The sequence below is a fragment of the Hylobates moloch genome, unplaced genomic scaffold (genome assembly GCF_009828535.3).
Source record: "Hylobates moloch isolate HMO894 unplaced genomic scaffold, HMol_V3 SCAFFOLD_20, whole genome shotgun sequence".
Classification (NCBI taxonomy): Eukaryota; Metazoa; Chordata; class Mammalia; order Primates; family Hylobatidae; genus Hylobates; species Hylobates moloch.
In genome coordinates this window covers 12592922-12606999 of record NW_026652295.1, presented here as the reverse complement: position 1 = coordinate 12606999, position 14078 = coordinate 12592922, and the positions used below count along the sequence as shown (strand labels likewise).

The 14078-nt window shown below is 44.1% G+C and overlaps 1 protein-coding gene across 9 annotated transcripts in view; it reads right to left on the bottom strand.

The window, feature by feature from the left end:
• PHACTR1 (phosphatase and actin regulator 1) overlaps nucleotides 1-14078 on the bottom strand; it is a 594370-nt gene that overhangs the window by 49986 nt on the left and 530306 nt on the right. For all 9 annotated transcript variants that reach the window (XM_032141776.2, XM_032141777.2, XM_032141782.2 and 6 more), the window contains one exon: nucleotides 13675-13831. In XM_032141776.2, the coding sequence (XP_031997667.1) occupies nucleotides 13675-13831 (157 nt within the window). The remainder of the gene's footprint in view (nucleotides 1-13674; nucleotides 13832-14078) is intronic.

Below are 14078 nucleotides of genomic sequence, written 5' to 3'. Positions count from 1 at the left end.
GTTCATGACAGCACTATTCACTGCCCACAGTGAAGACATGGAATCAACCTAAATGCCCATCAATGGCAGACTGGATAAAGAAAATGTGGTACATATACACCATGGAATACTATGCAGCCATAAAAAAGAATGAGATCACATTCTTTGCAGTAACATGGATGGAGCTGGAGGCCATTATCCTAAGCAAGCTAACACAGGAACAGAAAACCAAATACCACATGTTCTCACTTATAAGTAGGTTCTAAACACTGAGTACACAAAGACAAAAAAGGAAGCAACAGGCACTGGGGCCTACATGAGGGTGGAGGGTAGGAGCAGGTTGAGGATCAAAAAACTACCAAACTACCTATCAGGTACTATGCTTATTACCTGGGTGACAAAATAATTTGTAAACCAAACCCCCACTATATGCAATTTATCTCTATAATAAACCTGCACATGTACCCTTGAACCTAAGGTTTTTTTTCTTTTAAAAGAAACTCACTAAAGAGTTTCCAACAAGTCATAGGCCCAAGGTCCACACAGTGACAAAAATCTCTGAGCCAGTCTGAAAGGCCTAGACGAGATATTTGAATATTCCATGTAGTAAAATTGCCTTTTAGCCAAGGTTTAGGCCATTAGTTGAATGCTTCATAAAATGATTTAAATCAGAGTTTATTCATTGCCTCCTGGTAAGGTCACAAGTTACTGAGAAATCCTTTCATGGTAAAATTATGAGAGAAATGACACATCTCTGTGGCTGTTTTAAGCTTATAAGTGGTTAAAAGTTTGTAGAAAAGAAAAAAATAACATCTTGCAAAAAAAAAAAGTGGTCTGACAACTCAAGTTGACGTCGTTCACATTAATGCACAAGTTTAAGAGGAAGAAAACCTCAGAATCAGATGTTTAAATTATTCAGTGTTTACATCATCAGAGCCCTGACTCATTCCCATTCTCTTGGGGGATATTTTAAAGGAAAAAAAAAATGGCAAGAGAAATAATCTAAAATACATTCACACCCATAAAAGAATTTGCTACAGAGAGACCTTCACCTTCTTCACGGAACTTGCTGTGTCTTTTCCAGATGAAACCAGAAAACAGTAAGCATACCGTGACTCACTCATCTCAACCTTCTGAGAAGCATAATTATCTAGCTGCCTCTTAAATAACACCCATTACAGAGCTGTGCACACAGTTGGTGCTTAATCAGTAGTTTCCAATTGAATCAATTGGCTGAAGCTGAGGTTCCCATGTTCTCCCTTAGTAACTTGTCTCCCTGGAAATTTAACCTTAAACTCATATAAAACAAACTCACTCGAGCTCAAAGTCCACTGTTCCTTTTTGTGATTTCTCAGTTGTAGTTAAGCTAGTTTTTCCTTTAAGCAAAAGCAATGTTGATTTTTTTGAGTCTGTTTTCTCAAATTGATATCATTTTGATTTCCATAAGTTGCTTTACTAAACTTAGCCTTAGGTGCAAATTCATTGATACAGACCATGAGCCTTAGTGACCTCCATGTACTCGCCCCAAGACAGACCCCTCTGGCAGTCCAGGTGATATGCTCCATTCAGATGTACCTGGTGCCCCTGAATTCCAACTGCTAATTGTGGAAAGTCTTTCAATCAAGTCTCTTACAGCTGTGACAGTTCCTTTACACAATTGCAAGAATCGTGACCTAAAGACCTATGTGGCAACTGTAGGCTCAGTGGAATTGTGGAAAAGGTCCTTTATGCTCATCCAACACTGCGTGTGCTTCTCTATGTTTTCCACACTCCCTTGAAGTGAGATTGGGTTCTGACGAATGGACTGTGAGCAGAAGTGATGTGTGTGCCTCCTCTACCTGCTCTTCCCTTGCTGTTGAGATTGGAGCCATGTGTTCTAGAAGCATGTAATGGCTATCTGACGGATCAAGGCTACCAGATCCACATTAGGCTTAACTGCAGTGAGAAATAAACCTTTGCTGCTTTAGGTGACCGGGATTTAGGATTTTCCTGTTAGGGCAACTAGCATTACTTATTCTTTTTTTTTTTTGAGATAGAATCTCACTCTGTTGCCCAGACTGGAGGAGTGCAGTGGTGCAAACTCAGCTCACTGCAACCTCCGTCTCCTGGGTTCAAGTGATTCTCTTGCCTCAGCTTCCCAAGTAGCTGGGACTACAGGCCTGTGCCACCACACCCGGCTAGTTTTTTTTTTTTTTTTTTTTTTTTGCATTTTTAGTAGAGATGGGGTTTTACCTTGTTGGCCAGGCTGGTCTTGAACTCCTGATATCAAGTGATCCACCTGCCTTGGCCTCCCAAAATGCTGTGATTACAGGTGTGAGTCACTGTACCCACCCAGCATTACTTATTCTAATAAGAGTCTAGCATGATACAGTATTCACACTCACCAGGAGAGGGAAGGAACTAGCATTCATTATCTACTACAATTGAAAGTCTTACTCATTTGGTGCTCTGGATGACCTTGTGTGGGAGGTCCGTCTTACAGACGTGGAAACTAAGGCTTGACAGGGGCCCAGCTAGTAAGTGGTGAAGAGCTTTCAAGCTCAGGCCCAGCTCCAAAGTCTTTGATTTCTCTTCTTACTAGCCAGTTGCTTCTCAAACTTTAGTGTGCATCAGAATCATGCTGGTTAAAATGCAGATTCCTGCACACCACCTCCCAACCCGGCCCAAGAATTTCTGATTCTGAGTCTGGGGCGGGGCCTGAGGCTATGCATTTTCAACAAATTCCCAGGGGATGCTGATGCCGTTAGCCCAAGGGCCACACCAGGAGAACCACTGCATTGGACCTCTGTTCCCCACATTGCAACAGGCACAGGTATTACTGAAATGCAATACAGAAGCCCAGTTCAGCCTGAGATAGAAGAACATCTCCTTTCCTCTTCTTCATTCCATGCCTTATCTCTCCCTTGAGGACATTTGCACGTACAAGCTTGACCCACTGCTCTAGAACTCTACAGTCCACCAAGATACCTACCAAACCACAGGTGCTTGGGAGGGAAGCTGTGTTCAACATAAAAACTCAACCAAACTAAACATTTTTTCCAGTGGGTTTGCCAGAAATAGGAAAACCCTGGATTTAGAAGATGTGCTTCTCTTTGCCCTTTATCATCTCTAAGATCATTGGTTCAGTTTCCTCATCTGCAGAATGGGATTCCCTGTAGCGGCCGCCTTGCAGGGTTGCAAGGAGATTATTAGATGAGGTGCTGATGGGGAAACACTTTATCTACAGCAACAGGCTTTAAAGTTATATATGGCACGTATCAGGGACCTTCGCTCTGAGAGGTCTTTAAATGTAGATAGGTTGATTCTTCTTTCACTTAGCCAAACATCCTAGCCGGGTACAGTGGCTCACGCCTGTCATCTCAGCTCTTTAGGAGGCTGAGGTTGGTGGATCACTTGAGGCCAGGAGTTTGAGACCAGCCCAACCAACAGGTTGAAACCCCGTTTCTACTAAAAATACAAAAATTAGCCAGGTGTGGTGGCACACGGCTGTAGTCCCAGCTACTTGGGAGGCTGAGGCACGACAATCACTTGAACCTGGGGCGGGTGGAGGTTGCAGTGAGCCAAGATTGCGCCACTGCACTCCAGCCTGGGCAACAAAGTCAGACTCCATCTCAAAACAAAACAAAACAAAACAAAACCAAAAAAACCCACAACGAATATCCTAAGAAACACAGCCTGTCTTTCTGCCATCTGCTTAGATTAACAACAAACAAGAACAATCATTACAGATTAGGGGAAAATCACCTGAGAACAAAAAGGGGTTGTGAGTAATAAACAGCTCAGTCTTTGAAGCTTCCTCTTCATCTACCCTAAGAAGAGCTTCTTAAAATGTGACCATGCGGCCCAGAAGATTCATCCATTCCCTGCTTAGTCTGCAGTTGAGTATAGCTGTGCTCTCCCCACCCCCTGCACCCAAAATTTGAAATGCTGCTGGAATAATCAGTTGTTTAAAAAAGCTATGAAATATAAAACAAAGTAAGACTCACAACCTCCAAGAACGGCCACTTTTTTTTTTAAAAGAACCTTTGCAAGTTTAAACACTAAGATCGATTGTGTTCCCACTGGGTAAAAGGCAGCTCTTTGTCCACCACACTTACTATATCACTGAAAAATGTACAGACTGCCAGGGCAGCCGCAAGTCACAGATGCAGAGAACTAACGGTGCTCTCCAAGATGTGGCTCTGCTCCTCAACATGTAGTACTGGGCTTGCAGACTGGGCCTCCTCTCCTCCTGACACACAGGCATGCACAAACACACAGAGTCAAGGCTCAGAAACTCTGTCCTAGCAACAGGATGTCAAGAGTGCAGTCTTTGTTGCAGCTCTTAACAGCTAGAGGCTGGGGTGAGAGGGCAAGAGGCCGTGCACATCCCTGCAAGGGCTCTGAGACATGTTCAATGGCTGTAGGTCCCTGTGATGGCCGTGACCCATGGCTCAATGCCAGAACCTCTACATGTGTGGTTTTGAAGTTTTATTCTACCTCCTTCCAATGTGTCTTGCTCAAATCTTCTTATCCAGACAGCTTTCTCACCTTCCATTGATTTTTTTTTTAAATAAGCCCCAGTGAACATGTGGTTTCTTTAACTTTCTATCAAACACGTAGTGTTACAGCCTGAGCTCATCTGAGCACCTTTCAGAAGATGTCAGCATTCCCGAAGGGCTCTCAAAAAGGATTTTCTATTGCGTGCAGTGAGTTCATAAAAGATGTCAAATTATCTGAAAGCAGCTTAGCTACACTAAGTCCATGCATTTGTGGTACAAATATTGTAGGACTCAATAAATACATTCAAGTCATGCTCACCCTGATCTGACTTGCTCCCAACACACAATTGCAGTTTGGTGACTGGCGTCTTCCTTCAGTTTTATGGAAGGTCTCAGAATCCTCCCAGTTTTATGGGAAGTCTCCCTGGCCTGAGCCACTCCCACCCAGGCTTTGTGGATCTGAAGATGAGCGAATACCAGCTCCATCTTTCCATTTCTCTCCTGCGCCCTCTAAGCTGTGCCCCACTCCCTGCTCCTCCACAGCTGAGATGAAGATGATGAGGAGGATGATGATGATGATGGTGATGATAATGGCGCACAGCCGCAAGGGCTAGGCCTACAAGCATGGCCTCCAAAACTTCACTCCAGTCTATTTTCCTTCCTTTTTTCTTTGGAGTGGTAATTCACAGTCACATGTATCCAGGGACACTAAGTAAGTCCAAGTTGAATTGACATCTTAGAGCCTTTTATTGTTATTCCCATTTTTAGAAAGTGTTTCTGCAGCAGAAGAAATTACCTAGCCCGGGGAGATGCCAGCTCACACTCAGCGTTAGTCCTTAGACTCCTGGGGAGACACTATTTGGCACTTTGGAGCTAGGTGTCAGTGTGTCACACTCACCACACCAATCTTCCCCAGCCATAAACACTGCGCAAACTACATTTAGAAGTGAGCTAGGTGTCGGTGTGTCACACTCACTGCACCAATCTTCCCCAGCCATAAACACTGCGCAAACTACATTTAGAAGTGAGCTAGGTGTCGGTGTGTCACACTCACCACACCAATCTTCCCCAGCCATGAACACTACGCAAACTACATTTAGAAGTCAAGATTACTGTATTTTATTGCCTGTGCTACAAGCATAAAAAATGGATTTCAATTTTCTCTCTTGAACACCGTACCATGATTTAAAGCAGCGCATAATCCTTGGTACATATTATTTCATATTCTGCTTATAGCAACAATGGTGTAAACTACTTAGGAGTATAAAATACAGATTTAGGATGCTTTTTCTATCTAGCATATTATGAAATTCTAAATAAGAGTAACATATTAGGTTTCATGGAGATGATCAGACTATTATCTCACTATCTCATTCACTATCTCCCCCCTCCCCCCCGCCCCTTGCCAGCTTTTTAGGTCATGGTAATGATAAAGTAGTGAGGAGGAGAGAAAAGAGGAAGAATTTTGGTCCTTTACGAAGGAGAAAACTACATCTGATCTACCACATGGGGCTTAGTGCCAGTGGTTTCAAGCTGGTGATTCAAGCTATCAGCATCACTAGGTGCTTTAACCTTAAACCCTTCTGATTCCCAGGCTGTGGGTGTTAAGGAAAAGAAAGCAGTGAAGCTACTTCACCAGCTTCATCCAAATTAATGTGTTCTTCAGGAGTCACTTGTAGACATTCTGCAGCAACCTAACTAAATTCCTAAAACAAAGACCTGGAGCAAGTGCTCATTTTTAGGAATATGGCATACTGATTACTGATCAATCCACACAAATAAGTAAAGTCACACGCCTCATAACAACCTTTGGGTAATGGACTGCATATGGGACTGTGGTCCCAAAATATTATAATACTGTATTTTTGTTCTACCTTTTCTATGTTTAGATGCAATTGCTACAGTATTCAGTACTGTAACATACCATACAGGTTTGTAGTCAAGGAGCAGTAGGCTCTGCCATCTAGCCTAGTGCGTAGTACACTCTACCATCTAGGTTTGTGTGAGTACAATTCATGATGGCCACACAATGACAAAATTGCCTGACACATTTCTCAGAATGTAATCCCATCGTTAAGCAATGTATGACTGTACATTGAAACTAATTTGGATTCTACAGATGCTAATTTTAAATTGCTACTGATACACACATACACGTGCTCACATTTACGTTTACAACATACCTACTATTCCTGTCTCATTGTCTCCTCAGCATGTGCAGTGCACGCACACAGACTTCATGAATATACTATAAATAGAATAAACTACACCATCCAGGTCCAATATTTAAAACAGGTGGCCCAGGACTGAGATGGAGTCATTGGGCTGAATTCAGTCCACAAATATATATTTTTGCCTATCTCATTTTTTTTTAAAGTGGGGTCTCATTCTGTTGTTCAGGCTGGAGTGCAGTGGCACAATTATAGCTCACTGCAGCCTCGACCTCCTGGGCTCCAGGGATCCTCCTACCTTAGCCTCCCAAGTAGCTGGGACTACAGGTGGATGCCACCATGCCCAGTTAATTTTTAAGAATTTGTTTTGTCAACATGGGGTCTATGTTGCCCAGGCTGGTCTCAGACTCCTGGGCTCAAGTGATCCTTCTACTTTGGCCCCACAAAGTGCCGGGATTATAGGCATGAGCCACTGTGCCAGTCCTATAAAGTCTAAAAAAATGGAAATTGTCATTTTAAAAATCCAGATTCTATTTTTCAGAAGAGCTAACAAACTAGTCCTTCATTTTTGCAAAACAGGGGGTTGAAGCTGAACAGTGATGGCCTCTTGATGCAAGGGTGGACTTTTCATCTCGCCCCTGTTCCCAGCACTCCCTATTCATCTCCTCACTGTCTGCTTCACTTCTGTGCAATATCTGTCTGTTCCCACATGCATTTGGGGTCATGGTCCCTTCTCTAGGTAAACCCACTTGACACTTCTCCAAGTGTTTTGGATTGAATTCTGTCTTCCTAAAACTTCTAGGTTGAAATCCTAATCCCAGAACCTCAGAATGTCCCCTTATTGAGACAGGGTCTTTACAGTGATAATCATGTTAAAATGAGGTCTTTAGGGTGGGGTGGTGGGCCCTAATCCAGCATAACTGGTGTCCTTATAGAAAGGGGAACTCTGAACACAGAGATACACACAGAGGGAGAGCATCATGCAGAGACGAAGACAGAGATTGAGGTGATGCATCCACAAGCCAAGGAAGGCCAAAGATTCCCAGCAAACACCAGAGGCCGGGAGAGATGCCTGGAACAGATGCTCCCTCGCAGCCCTCAGAAGGAACCAACTCTGCTGACACCTGGATCTCAGACTTCCAGCCTCTAAAACTCTGAGACAATGCATTTCTGTTGTGTATGCCACTTGATTTGTGGGACTCTGTTATGGCAGCACCAGCAAATGAATACACCAAGTAGCTTAAATAAAGTCAGTATCTTCCTCTGATCATTGGGAATAATCATAGGTGAGTGGTCTGCATTATTGGCTATGTCTAGCTTAGGAAAAGGACATCACAAGGAGAAATGTTCTTTCCCAAACCAAGTGGCCAGGCTTCAAAGAGCTTCTACATAGAGATGCATCCAACTAGAAGTGGGGAGTCTGCCTGCCCCAGCTCAGGTGATGAAAAAATTCTGGTCAACTCTGACTGCCAAAAAAAAAAAAAAAAAAATGCCCATAGTTCATTCCTGAGTAGGAGGGTGATATTTTAAGGGTGAAGGGATATTTTAGGGGAAGGAGTATGTCAGGGAGGTAGACGGCCACAGTCCTCATTTACTCCTGAGCTCACTTTAGATGATAAACTCCTGTGTATATGGTGAGGCACTTTCCATTTTATTTTTCTTTTGCAGGCTTTTTCTTTCATCTGGTCCAAACAACAAAGAGGGTATGGGTGGGGACAGAGGACCTCAGTTGGAGAGGGCTGGGCCAGTTGATCCTCTGTTGGGTCTGAAGAGCTAGCTGTTCCCTAGGTGAGGTCCCAGGTAGACTGGCGGTTGACTGACCACAAATAGGTCATGTTTTGGAGTCTTAGTCCCTTCCTTTAAAAATGAGTAGCCCTATCAACTTACTGACTGACTCACTTTTTATAGGATGTTTCAGAATCAAAAGCACAACTTGTTAGGCACTAGGTTACTCTTTAGTTCCAGAACACCCCATACCTAGTGATCCGAAGCTCCAACCTCTGGGGGTTTCACTTCACCAATCTGTCAGTGACACAGGCTGGAACATGAGAAGTGCCAGAGCATGCTGTCTCTGGCAGATCACCAGGTCGCCTTGACAGGGCACCCAAACTATGAACTTTGAGGAGCATGGCTCTGTGTCTAATTATTTTTGATACTGATTTTTTGGAGTAGTATGTTCAATTATATTTCAAATAAACAAAATGGAGTCATGAGGGAATATTACTCTTGTGGGAATAAAAAGCTTGGCAAATGAACAGAACTAGAAGTAGATCTGACGGCTAAGATCCCATAGTCAGGGCACCTCCTAGGGTTCAGGATGTGGAATCCCAAGAGGAGATCTAGAGAGAATGCAGAATGGTTTCGCATGGGGCGGGGTAGGTGGGGCGAGGGATTGCCCTGAGGTTCTCTGTGTGTCCACTGGAGATGAAAACTGCTCCTCATGTAGCACTGAGAAGTGACCCTCAAACCAGTGGACTCTAAGAGAACTTCATCAATACGAATCTAAGCACATGTCCCCATATGTACCATTTCTTTATGTATAAGACACAGGTACTACTGCAGTGATACACCATGCACATTACAATTCAGGCACAAATAACCATGTTAAAAAGGATGATATGAAATGAATGTAAATAGAAGCTCTATGATTTTCGCCTGGCACCCCAGTGGATGGCATCATTCACCACCCCTTGGTCCTCTGTGCCATCCTGAAGTTCAAAGTCTGTATACACATGGAGGAGGAGCCATGTGAACCCTGTTGACCAACGTTCATGTCCCTAGGGCAGTCCACACGTCTCCAATGGCAGCTGACTGAAATAGTTATTTATTAAAAAATCCAGATGACTTGCTGATTGAGACTTAGTAGAGTCTGCCCAATAGCCTCAACAAGTAAACATTTTTGGAAGCACAGTAATTTTGGCATTTTTATGTAGAAACTCTGCCTTAATGCTGGGAGGTTCTGCAGAAGTTGACATCATTTTACTTGGTGTTTCTGTTTCCCATTCCCCACCCTCAATTTGGGATTATTCTTAGAATGCTACACATCGTGGTCTTTTTTTTTCTTCTTATGTTATTGGCACTGTCAGGCTAAAATTATGTTTTCTATCTTGCTGACTCCATGAGGACCACAGACTTGGCCACATGCTTTTCAAAGAGCCTAAGATTTCCAGTACGTTAATAGCCAGAGAATGCTGCAGCCTTGTAGCTTCAGAAATGCCAACTCTACAGCACACATCTACATTCTTTTACTTTTTGTGATCATAAAGCACATATTTTGCACACAGTAATCAGATGACCTAGTCTAATGCCCTCAGGGCAAATGACTAGGGAATGAAAGAATCAGAGCCAGAACCCAAACTCTTGACTCCAGAGTAGCTTGCTCTCTACCACAGTCACCTTTTGGTTCTCAGATTTCCCCTTCATTCTGCCCTGGCTTCAGGAAGAATGGGTGGCTAGAAGAAGCACAGAGTTGAGTTCTCAATTCTAAAGGGAATAGTCCCTAAAACTCTTTGGGTCTGCATTAATGGCTGTGCAACCTCAAAAATGACCTTGAGGTATAGATATGGCCCATCTGCCTGATGTGCTGAACTCTGTACAACTTTGCCAATTTGCTAGGCATGCCTGACAGTCTGTCCTTTAGGTACAGTCCCTGCAATCTGGTTAGAGCTTCCAAGGGTCTTGCCACAAAGAAAGAAACTCCCTAGCGGAAAGAGTGAAGGACGAAGTGGATTCAGAGGAAGGACGCAGGCCATCTCAACGGCTTGAATATGCTGCCTTCTCTACTTTGTCTTTCTGTCCCTAGTTGATGTGTCTTCTCCTGCTGGTAGGGTTTGGTTCTGTGTCCCCACCCAAATCTCACCTTGAATTGTAATCCCCATAATCCCCATGTGTCAAGGGCGGGACCAGGTGGAGGTAACTGAATCATGGGGGCAGTTTCCTTCATGCTGTTCTCGTGATAATGAGTGGGTCTCACGAGATCTGGTGGTTTTATAAGCGTCTGGCATTTCCCCTGCTTGCACTCATTCTCTCTCCAGCCACCCTGTGAAGAGGTGCCTTCTGCCATGATTGTAAGTTTCCTGAGACCTCCCCAGCCATGGGGAACTGTAAGTCAATTAAACCTCTTTTCTTTATAAATTAGCCAGTCTCAGGTATTTCTTCATAGCAGCGAACTGAATAATACGCCTGCCATCCGCCATAATGAAAGAGGGCTGGGAACGATGTATACTATGGTAAACCTTCAGTGGATGTTACAAATTCCAAGCAGTATTTAAGCATCCTTATAAGGGGAAGAGTTGGGAAAGGGCTGATTTACCAGGATAAGATTTCAAATGCAGATAACTTCTTTCAGGGCATGGATGGTTTATGTCTCTTCCCACCTCTGGGTTTTGGGCTGCCTTTGCTAGCTAATCATGGTGGTGGCTCGTGGATATGTATTCAGGCAGGAGAGGCTGGGATTGTCTCTCTTTTTAGGAGTGTGCTCTGGGACAATGGTGCCCTTTTTTACTGTGTTAGTCTAAACCAGGTGCAAGGACCCCACAGTGAACAAGCAGGTGACCAGCCTCACAGGCCGACTTCCTATGCTTCCCATCTCTCTCTCACACTTGCCACAGAAGAGGTCACTGGGGCAGCCAGATGCTCTGGCATCTCATTCCCATCTGCAGATAAATCTTCATTTGCCCCTCACATACCTGGGGCTCTTCTTGTACTGTAGCAGAGGTGGAGGAATGGGAAATAAGGGGAAGGAGCTATGATAAAAGATCTGCTCCTTCTCTTTCTTCTAATTCCCTAGAGGATAATGTGTAAACTTGAACAAGCTGGGTCAGGAGTAGCCCAGAACCACACTCATCCACCCCAACCACCTTCAGAACTGAGATCTGGTTCTATGTAACCTGAGAGAGATTGCGGAAGCCAGGATCATTGTCTTCAAGTATGCTAAAGCATGCCATGTTATGGGGGATGAGGGTGCAGAAAACACAGAATAAGACCAATGGGTGGGAGTGGCATGGACAGATTTCAGTTCAGTATTGGAAGAAAGTCTAAGAATAAGGTTCTCCAACAATGGGACAGGCTCTCTAGAGAGCTGTAACTATTACTGAGGTATTAAAAGAGAAGGCCGTGTTACTTCAATCAATGACAGGAAGTATGTATGTGTGTGTGGCAGGTGGTTAGATGTTTTCATTCTATGACTCTAAAGACTGCATAACACTAGGTCCAATCATCCATCAGTGTTGACCGTTTTACAAAGCCCTGTACCATTACAACATCCTCCAAGAGGAAACCAAGTAAATTTTGAAAAAGAAGCTGCCCTTAGGTAACAAAATAAATCAGGTGGGAGGGAAGAATCCTGGCATACTGTTGGATGACGCCTATGTCTACAAAACCTCTAAGCACCACCTTTCTCACTTGTACGATGCAAAGGTGATGGTGAAAACAGGTAACTGCTCGCTATGGGCCAGATACTGTTTTAAATACTTCTATTAACTTGCTTAATTTTCACAACTCACTCTTTTACATATGCAGAAACACAAGTAAGGAGAATAAGTGACTTACTTAAGGCTCTACAGCTAGTAAGAGGGAGAATCAGAATTAAGCCCTGGTAGAATTCCACACATTATGTCCAGGCACTCACAACAGTGTCTGGTACAAAGTAAGGGCTCAAGAGAGAGAATTCCAGAGCTGTGCTGTGTGACATTATGCAAAGTAACCAAAGTTCTCTATGCCTGGTGTTCTCATCTGTAAAATGGGTATACAAATGTGTATCTTATAGAGAGGCTCAAAGACAAATGATTTAATACATATAAAATGTTTAGAGAATGGTGGCAAATAATAAGTACGCAACAAAGGTTACCTAATGTCACATAAACATGCCCTTGATTACAAATACATACATGGGTGGCTAATATCTTAATATAACATAAAGCTATGCCTATGTCTGTAATATCCATACATAAAGGGCAATCACTCAAAAAGAGTCCCAGTGGAGTAATGAAGCATCCCTACCAACCACTTAACCGTATAGCAGAGAGTGTCTTTATCTGATTGCTTTTTGCTTAATCAAACCACATCTTATCTCTCCATAGGTCCTCAATTCTATTACATGATGGAGGCTTTTCTTCCTTCCTTCCTTTCTTCCTTCCTTCTTTCCTTCCTCCCTCCCTCCCTTTCTCTCTTTCCTTCTTTCTCTTTCCTTCTTTCTCTCTTTCCTTCTTTCTTTCTCTTTCTTTTCTTTCTTTCTCTCTCTCTCTCTCTCTGTCATCTGGGCTGGAGTGCAGTGGCACAATAATGGCTCACTGCAGCCTTGACCTCCTGTGCTCAAGCCATCCTCTTGCCTCAACCTCCCATGTAGCTGGGACCAGAGGCATGTGCCACCACATCTGGCTAATTTTTGATTTTATGTAGAGATGGGGTTTTACTTTGTTGTTCAGGCTGGCCTCAAACTCCTGGGCTCAAACAATCTGCCTGCCTTGGCCACCCAATGTATTAGGACTACAGGTGTGAGCCACTGTGCCTGGCCAGATGATGGAGGCTTTTCTACAGATGATTATTCTCCCTGGAAACCTGCTTCTCAATTTCTCCCTGAACCTTGAATCAAGTGAATTTTTCAAGATTTGGATAAAAGAAGGAGAGGGCACTATAGAAACAACCTTGGAGACAAAATGGGATGTTTTCCATTTCTCTTTTTTTTTAGTTTGAGACAGAGTCTTGCTCTGTCACACAGGCTGGGGTGCAATGGCGTGATCTCAGCTCACTGGAACCTACACCTCCCGGATTCAAGCAATCCTCCTGCCTCAGCCTCCTGAGTAGCTGGGACTACAGGCCACCATGCCTGACTAATTTTTGCATTTTTAGTAGAGATGGGGTTTCACCATGTTGGCCAGGCTGGTCTTGAACTCCTGACCTCATGTGATCCACCTGCCTTGGCCTCCCAAAGTGCTGGGATTACAGGCATAAGCTACTGCGCCCAGCTGAGACTGAATTCTTTTGCTAGAACCTGGAGAGCTAAAGGCCCACTGCCAGGGAGGCAGAGGGTGCCGCTGTCCTACCTGGTAAGCTTGGTGCCAATCTGTTGCCTCAGCTCCAGCCGCTCCTCATCCGTCTGCCTGGGAAGGATGTTCTTTTCTTCCAGCTCTCGCTTGGAGGGCCTGTTGCTGAGTTTGATGGCTAAGGAGTCCTTCCTGCAGACCTTCATGGCCAGGGAGCCTGTAGGAGACAGAAATGAGTCAATTAAGGCTTACATATCTGTCTGGGCTCCCACAGGGCCAACCCTGTGCCATAAGATACAAGGCAGGAAGGAAGTCATCAAGGTTTTAACACCTGAAAGTGGTTAATGCCTCAGTTCCTAGAGTTCCTGCCATTGCCACACAGTCTACCCCTAGCACTGTGTGGGGCACGTGGACAGCACACGGGGAACCTGTGATTGGGTCTCTGCTCTCCAGGAACATCTAGC